The following is an 8,575-nucleotide window of genomic DNA, read 5'->3' as shown; positions in this document are numbered from 1 at the left end:
CCATGACGACCGCTTCAGACTGCAGGTAACGTCCTCGCTAAAGGAACAGCGTCTGTGTTGTGGTTGGTGAACTCTTCTTAAAGCGACAGCGTCTGTGTTGTGGTTGGTCAACTCTTCTTATAGCGACAGCGTCTGTGTTCTGGTTGGTCAACTCTTCTTAAAGCGACAGCGTCTGTGTGCAGGTGGATCAGGGCGTGGCTGGTGTGGTGGAGGACGGCGTGTCGGGCCGGCGCTGTGAGCTGAGCGGCGCCCTGCTGGAGGTGATGCAGTGTTACCTGGGTCAGTTTGAGCTGCTGTCAGAGATCCAGGGACTGAGATCCAGGTAAACTTCCACTTCCTGTTTGTTTGCTGGTTATGAACCTCGGTCAGAGCCGGGCTAACACCCCCCCTCCCTGCCTCTTTGTTCTCAGTTTCGCCATCGACTGGCGCCCCGCTCAGCGCGTGCTGGTCTACCTGAAGACGGCGTCCCAGGTGTGTCACCTGCAGGTGGAGGAGGGATACCCGAGCAGAGGAGGAGCCCGGCTGCTGTCAGTCCAGAGAGACGGACGACCTCTGGACACATCAGGACTGAAGGTAACAGAGATCACTCCTTACCGTGGTCAAACAGATGACAACGATCAGGAGCTCTTTGGTAGAGATGATCCAGGGTCAGGCAGAGATGCTCCAGGGTCAGGCAGAGATGCTCCAGGGTCAGGTAGAGATGCTCCAGGGTCAGGTAGAGATACTCCAGGGTCAGGCAGAGATGCTCCAGGGTCAGGGTCAGGCAGAGATGCTCCAGGGTCAGGCAGAGATGCTCCAGGGTCAGGCAGAGATGCTCCAGGGTCAGGTAGAGATGCTCCAGGGTCGGGCAGAGATGCTCCAGGGTCAGGTAGAGATGCTCCAGGGTCAGGCAGAGATGCTCCAGGGTCAGGTAGAGATGCTCCAGGGTCAGGCAGAGATGCTCCAGGGTCAGGCAGAGATGCTCCTGGGTCAGGCAGAGATGCTCCAGGGTCAGGGTCAGGCAGAGATGCTCCAGGGTCAGGCAGAGATGCTCCAGGGTTAGGCAGAGATGCTCCAGGGTCAGGCAGAGACGCTCCAGGGTCAGGCAGAGATGCTCAAGGGTCAGGCAGAGATGCTCCAGGGTCAGGCAGAGATGCTCCAGGGTCAGGCAGAGATGATCCAGGGTCAGGGTCAGGCAGAGATGCTCCAGGGTCAGGCAGAGACTCTCCAGGGTCAGGTAGAGATGCTCCAGGGTCAGGTAGAGATGCTCCAGGGTCAGGCAGAGATGCTCCAGGGTCAGGGTCAGGTAGAGATGCTCCAGGGTCAGGTAGAGATGCTCCAGGGTCAGGCAGAGATGCTCCAGGGTCAGGCAGAGATGCTCCAGGGTCAGGGTCAGGCAGAGATGCTCCAGGGTCAGGCAGAGACGCTCCAGGGTCAGGTAGAGATGCTCCAGGGTCAGGTAGAGATGCTCCAGGGTCAGGCAGAGATGCTCCAGGGTCAGGGTCAGGCAGAGATGCTCCAGGGTCAGGCAGAGATGCTCCAGGGTCAGGTAGAGATGCTCCAGGGTCAGGCAGAGATGCTCCAGGGTCAGGTAGAAATGCTCCAGGGTCAGGTAGAGATGCTCCAGGGTCAGGCAGAGATGCTCCAGGGTCAGGTAGAGATGCTCCAGGGTCAGGCAGAGATGCTCCAGGGTCAGGTAGAGATGCTCCAGGGTCAGGGTCAGGCAGAGATGCTCCAGGGTCAGGCAGAGATGCTCCAGGGTCAGGTAGAGATGCTCCAGGGTCAGGGTCAGGCAGAGATGATCCAGGGTCACGGTCAGGCAGAGACGCTCCAGGGTCAGGCAGAGATGCTCCAGGGTCAGGCAGAGATGCTCCAGGGTCAGGCAGAGATGATCCAGGGTCAGGCAGAGATGCTCCAGGGTCAGGCAGAGATGATCCAGGGTCAGGCAGAGATGCTCCAGGGTCAGGTAGAGATGCTCCAGGGTCAGGCAGAGATGCTCCAGGGTCAGGGTCAGGCAGAGATGCTCCAGGGTCAGGCAGAGATGCTCCAGGGTCAGGTAGAGATGCTCCAGGGTCAGGGTCAGGTAGAGATGCTCCAGGGTCAGGTAGAAATGCTCCAGGGTCAGGCAGAGATGCTCCAGGGTCAGGTAGAGATGCTCCAGGGTCAGGCAGAGACGCTCCAGGGTCAGGCAGAGATGCTCCAGGGTCAGGTAGAGATGCTCCAGGGTCAGGCAGAGATGCTCCAGGGTCAGGCAGAGATGCTCCAGGGTCAGGGTCAGGCAGAGACGCTCCAGGGTCAGGTAGAGATGCTCCAGGGTCAGGGTCAGGCAGAGATGCTCCAGGGTCAGGCAGAGATGCTCCAGGGTCAGGCAGAGATGCTCCAGGGTCAGGTAGAGATGCTCCAGGGTCAGGCAGAGATGCTCCAGGGTCAGGCAGAGATGCTCCAGGGTCAGGTATTATTATTATTATTATTATTATTATTATTATTATTATTTAATATATTTGATTTCCTCACAGTGTGGCCATGTGATACAGATGTTCCTATTATTAAAGTGAATTAATCTGTTTCTCTGTCTGTCTCTCTGTCTGTCTGTCTCTCTGTCTGTCTGTCTCTGTCTGTCTGTGTCTGTTTCTCTGTCTGTCTGTGTCTCTGTCTGTCTGTCTGTCTGTCTGTGTCTGTCTGTCTGTGTCTCTCTGTCTGTCTGTCTGTGTCTCAGCCTCATAAATCTGATCTCAGTCTGACCGACTGGTTGGTGTTTCTCTGCAGCAGTTCTCTCATCTGACAGACAGTCCGTCTGTCCTCTGGCCTCCGTCTGTCCTCTGGTGTCCGTCTGTCCTCTGGCCTCCGTCTGTCCTCTGGTGTCCGTCTGTCCTCTGCTGTCCGTCTGTCCTCTGGTGTCCGTCTGTCCTCTGGTGTCCGTCTGTCCTCTGCTGTCCGTCTGTCCTCTGGTGTCCGTCTGTCCCCTGGTGTCCGTCTGTCCTCTGCTGTCCGTCTGTCCTCTGGTGTCCGTCTGTCCTCTGCTGTCCGTCTGTCCTCTGGTGTCCGTCTGTCCTCTGCTGTCCGTCTGTCCTCTGCTGTCCGTCTGTCCTCTGCTGTCCGTCTGTCCTCTGGTGTCCGTCTGTCCTCTGCTGTCCGTCTGTCCTCTGGTGTCCGTCTGTCCTCTGGTGTCCGTCTGTCCCCTCAGGACTTTCTTTGTTTATTACATGTATTATTATTGTTCTAAACGTGTTCTTTTCCTGTTTTCTGAACATGAACATTAGCATTAGCATTAGCATCCAAATGTAAATAAACGTTTAACACCAATAAAAACTTGTGAAACCTGAAATTCTTCTGTTTTCATCAAAAACTACAAAAGAACAAACAAGAATCTCAGTCAGAGCGGAGGCTTTTATTTTGTAAGGCTGCAGTCGCTGTTTCCTGTCAGTGTGCTACAGGATGAGCAGACGCTAAATATATTTAAATATATATACGCATGTATATATAAACTATATCCATGTCTATATATATATATATATATATATATATATATATAGGCACAATAGATATGCCCCCCCCCCACACACACACACACACACACACACACACACACAGACTGGTGAAACATCCACAGCAGTTTGCTGCAGTGGTTGAAGAACTGCAGTCTCCTCAGGAAGTCCAACCTGCTTTGTGTCTTCCTGTGCAGGTGGCTGGTGGGTGTTGTCCAGTTTATCTTTCAGCCACCGCCCGAGGTGTTTGAGTCCACAGCCTCCACCTCAGCTCCCTCTTTACCCGGGCCTGCTGCTTCCCTGGGCCGCAGCTTCCTCAGCTGGACTCTGACCTGGTCTGTGGTGATGTGAGGCAGCGATTGGGTTCAGGTGGAGGAGGGGGGGGTGTTCTTGTAATGTGGTGGTAAACCTGTTGAAGTCATGCAGCTGGTTCGCTCTCTCCATTGTCCCCCTGTAGCTCTGGTTTTTGTGTTGTGACCTGTGATGGTCCTCACCTTCCCAGACGTCCCTCATGTTCTTCACCCTCAGCTTCTGCTCCAACTTTCTCCTGTAGCTGTCCTCAGCTTCTGCTCCAACTTTCTCCTGTAGCTGTCCTCAGCTTCTGCTCCACCTTTCTCCTATAGCTGTCCTCACAGGCTGTTTTTGGACCGGGGGGGGGGGGTCAACAGTGGCTGTAGGTGAACCAGGTTGTGACCAGACTTCCCCAGTGGGGGGAGGGGAGTCGCTCTGTATGCATCCCTTACATAAGCATACAGGAGGACAGTGGACAACCTGGTGAAAAACAGCCAAAGTAGAATCAAAGTTGTGTGATTAAAGTCCCCAGAGACGATCGTAAACGCCTCAGGGTGCTGAGTCTGCAGCCGGGCAGGGACTGAGTGGATCATGTCACAGGAAGTGGCTGCGTTCGCTCTGGGAGGGATGTAAACACTGACGCTGATCACGTGACTGAACTCCCTCGGCAGATAAAATGGCCGCAGGCTAACAGCTAGCAGCTAACAGCTAGCAGCTCGAGGTCCCGGCAACATGAGACTTTCATTACAGAGACGTGTCCTGGGTCACACCAGCGGTTGTTCCCATACATGATGAGCCCCCACCTTTGCTTCTTCTGCTCGCTTGTGTCTCCGTCGGCTCTCGCGGCAGTGAATCCCGGCAGGTCCACGTTAGCATCCGCTACGCGCTGGTTTAGCCGTGTCTCCGTAAAGATGAAGTAGATGCTCCACGGTAGATCCGCTGGTTGTTCAGCGCGGACAGCTCGTCGTGTTGTTCGGCAGCGAGTTCACATTCCCCATGACTCCCATCGTAATCATGGGGAATAGAGGAGATTGCTGACGTTATGGACAAAAGTTCGCAGTGGGAGAATTTAAAGACGTAAAATAAGCTTTTGCTCTCATCGCTCACGATATATCTCTGTATAGTTTGGACAGAGACCCTCAGGGCATCGCATCCCACATCAAAGCTCAGTCAAAGCATCTCTAAGCCGATGCTTCCTCCACGTCGTGATCGACAGCAACAGAGCAGTACATCACAGCATCATCTGCATACGAGTGGAAGTGTGTGAAACCCAAACTTCTGCATTTCTTACTCATGCTGCAGCAGTCACTAAGACCACTGGTGCATCTGCTGCTAATGCTACTGTGGCAGGTCGAGTGGTGCCCCGTCTCCACTCAGTGGTTGTCGGCGGCCCTGATCGCAGACTGGCTTCACCTGAACAACGGCCTCTTCTTCTGTGGTGCGCACACTGTTGCCGGGCACTCGGGCTCGGTTTGGCGTGCTCCGGTGTGTTTCTGGCGTGCTTCGGTCACTTTAAGCTAAGTAGGCACGCCGCTACACGTGTGCAGTTTCATGGAACGTCGTGTGTGATGTGTGTTTTCTGGGGAGTCGAGCAGCTTCTGCCCCTCTCTCCCGTTCTGCTTCACTACGGTCACCGTGAACTGTGTGCTGCTCTTATTTCACATGGTTTCAGTCACTTGTGTGTGTTTTTAAGAGCTGCACGGACGCAGACGCCTGTTTCCTGTGTTCAGATGTTATAAAGTAGTGAGTGAACGACTGCACCTTCCAACAGTTTCAGTGTTTTCAGGAACTTTAATCTTCAGAGTGAAAGAGAAACTACCCAAAGTGCAGAACTGTGAGTGAACATGTGATCTTTATTCAGATGCAACAAAGGATTTCTTCATCACACACAAGAGCAGATACGTGAGCACAGCTTTGGTTTCACACTCGGATCAAAACAATTATTAAGAATCCAACTGAATGAAGTGATTGAAAGGAGTTTACCAACATCCACTTCACACCTGCAGGCGGTTCCTTCTCTGGAGTCAGGGTTCCTCTCAGGATGATGCAGCTGCAGAGCTTCAGGGATGTTCTGAGAGCAGCTGGTGCACGACAGCACATGGAGCTCGCTGGTGCAGGACATTAACTTTAAACTCACGTTACAGATCTGATCTGAAGCTGTTCACATGCTGGACCCCAGAGATCCTGAGGATTCACCCAGGAACGCGTTTTTCTTTACGGTTTGAGTGACGCACAAACTGAAACGAATGATGCCGTTGTTGTCATTGATGGAATGGGGTCGTCCCAGTGTTCCCGTGGTTACGGTGGGGGGGGGGGGGGGGTGAGATCAGGGTCCACATAGAAACAACATAAAGCAGGGAACGTCGGGACGCTCCCCACGCCATCTTTGCTTCAGACTTGTTTGTTTGGGATCAGTTTCCTGTTCTCAGAGGCTCCGTCAGTGAGCGCGGGGTCACTTTGGGTCATGTTGTCGTTGGTTGTTGGTCGTTCTGGTCGTTGGTCGTTCTGGTCGTTCTGGTCGTTGGTCGTTCTGGTCGTTGGTCGTTGGTCGTTCTGGTCGTTGGTCGTTGGTCGTTGGTCGCTCTGGTCGTTGGTCGTTGGTCGTTCTGGTCGTTGGTTGTTGGTCGTTGGTCGTTCTGGTCGTTGGTTGTTGGTCGTTGGTCGTTGGTTGTTGGTCGTTGGTCTGCAGAGATCTGCTACAGACGGGGACATCTGGCGTCGAGGATCCGAATAATCTCGTCCTGCTTGGTCTCCATCTCAAATGAGATTAGCGTCTACATCAGGGGGGTCAAAGTGATCCAGTAAAGAGTCGCTGTGGCTGAAGGTTTTCATTCCAACCAATCAAGAACACACCTGCTCCAACAAATCAACTGTGTGAAGACAGTTCAGGTGATTGAGTCAAGTCTGGTGTGTTTGAGCGTGGGGTCACTTTGGGTCATGTTGTCGTTGTTGGTCGTTCTGGTCGTTGGTCGTTCTGGTCGTTGGTCGTTCTGGTCATTCTGGTCGTTGGTCGTTCTGGTCGTTGGTCGTTGGTCGTTCTGGTCGTTGGTCGTTCTGGTCGTTGGTCGTTCTGGTCGTTGGTCGCTCTGGTCGTTGGTCGCTCTGGTCGTTGGTCGTTCTGGTCGTTGGTTGTTGGTCGTTGGTCGTTGGTTGTTGGTCGTTGGTCGTTGGTCTGCAGAGATCTGCTACAGACGGGGACATCTGGCGTTGAGGATCCGGAGAATCTCGTCCTGCTTGGTCTCCATCTCAGTCATTCTGGTGCTGATGAGGCTGAGGTCGGGTACACGGAACGGTAAGGACAGTGTGCTGTTGATAATCGGCTCAGATTTTTCACATGTGTATCCATAGAAACCAACTTTGCAAACACACAACCAGTCGTTGGTGTCCAGCATATCTCGGCACCGTCCGTTCAAACATGGCTTTTTACTGCAGGTCGGCATCTTCCAGGAGTAATGGAAAGAAATCGTTTTCCCGGCACAGTCACGCTGGTAAAAGGGTTTCGGGGTCTCAACAAAGTCAGTCCCATAGAAATCAGTCCCATGTGTCGCTTTGACACGTTCACCCACTGTGATATCATACCACCGTTGGTTAAATTGGATCGACCGCCTGCACCATTTCAGATCTTGAATGTCCTTAGTTTCACATGATTTATCTTTTAAGCATTCATCAATTGCTTCAATAAGCGGGTCATCAGTCCTTCCTTCTCTCAGAGTGTAGCCCACAGCGACGGTGAGTCTGGCCGTGGGGAACTTGGTCATATCATAAAAGACGTATTTGTAGTCCTCGTTGGTGTTGTACACCAGGACCACCCAGGTGTACCAGAAGTACTTGTTTTCCAGAAACCGTTGCACCTCCTCAGCGATGGCTTCTTTGTTGTTGTCGTCAGGGCCGAGTTTTCTCGTGATATCCTCCACATCAGTCTTCATGTACTGCTTATAGTTGTTCAGGCAGTGCCACAGAGCGCTCTGCTGACGCTGTAGGACATTGTGGAACATCCATTTGTGTTCTTCTTCTTTGCCTGATGAAGGGAAACCGATGAGTTTCCAGTAGAACTGGTTGAGCACCATCCCCTTCCACAGCAAGGTGCTGAAGTAGATGTTGTATTCTCCGATCTTTTTATAGTCACATTTGAACTTCTTCTTCAGCAGTTCATTGAGGTTCCCACTGAGGGACGTGTGTGTGACCGTCAGGTAGTGGTAGAGGTTGGCCACACTGATCTCAGTCCCTGAGCTCTCGTAATAGTCAGCGAATATCTCGGCCAGTCGGAGTCGATCCTCCTCACTTTTTACCAACACAATGTTCTTTTGAAACTCGTTGAACTTCTTCCAGGCGTTGAGGATGCGGACCTCGTCTTGAGAGTAGACGCTGGCGTAGTTGAACCATTCCACGTCTGTTGCCAGGTTGGAGATCTGGGTGGAGAGTATGTCCAGCCTCCTGTTCACCTCAGCGAACCCTTCCTTTACCTCTTTCAGCACCGAGTCGCTCTGAGGGATGAAGACCAGGATCAGGTTGACAAAAGCGGAGACCAGAGCTCCAATGCCGGGCACCCACTTTGCGATGTTGGCGAGACCCCTCAGTGCACCAGACACCGAATCGGCCACTGCAAACCTATCTTTGATGAAGGTGATGGTTTCTTTTGCTGCCGTCAAAGATGCTGACACTTTCGCTCTGGTGCCAGAAGGCAACAGGAGGCTTCTCCTCACCCTGTAGGGGGGTGAGGGGTCGGAGGAGGTGAGGTCATGTGACTGAGCCGAGGAGGTCGTCCAATAGAGAAGAAGGATCAATGAAGCCAACAGCATGGAGGCCGACAGCCGAGGGAA

General features: G+C 53.0%; 1 protein-coding gene across 1 annotated transcript in view; it reads left to right on the top strand.

The window, feature by feature from the left end:
* Positions 1–1,042, top strand: part of LOC310959718 (uncharacterized protein) — a gene marked incomplete at both ends in the record, with an annotated part of 5,626 nt that extends 4,584 nt beyond the window's left edge. The window contains 4 exons of the mRNA XM_083931176.1: positions 1–25; positions 183–322; positions 411–573; positions 608–1,042. The exon at positions 1–25 is cut by the window's left edge and continues 153 nt beyond it. Coding sequence (XP_083787302.1) covers positions 1–25; positions 183–322; positions 411–573; positions 608–1,042 — 763 coding nt within the window. The remainder of the gene's footprint in view (positions 26–182; positions 323–410; positions 574–607) is intronic.
* Positions 1,043–8,575: the final 7,533 nt, after the last annotated feature.

Source organism: Echiichthys vipera (genome assembly GCF_963691815.1).
Source record: "Echiichthys vipera genome assembly, chromosome: 17".
NCBI classification, from domain to species: Eukaryota; Metazoa; Chordata; class Actinopteri; order Perciformes; family Trachinidae; genus Echiichthys; species Echiichthys vipera.
Note: the sequence above shows the minus strand (reverse complement) of the source record. Positions and strands in the feature narration are given on the sequence as shown.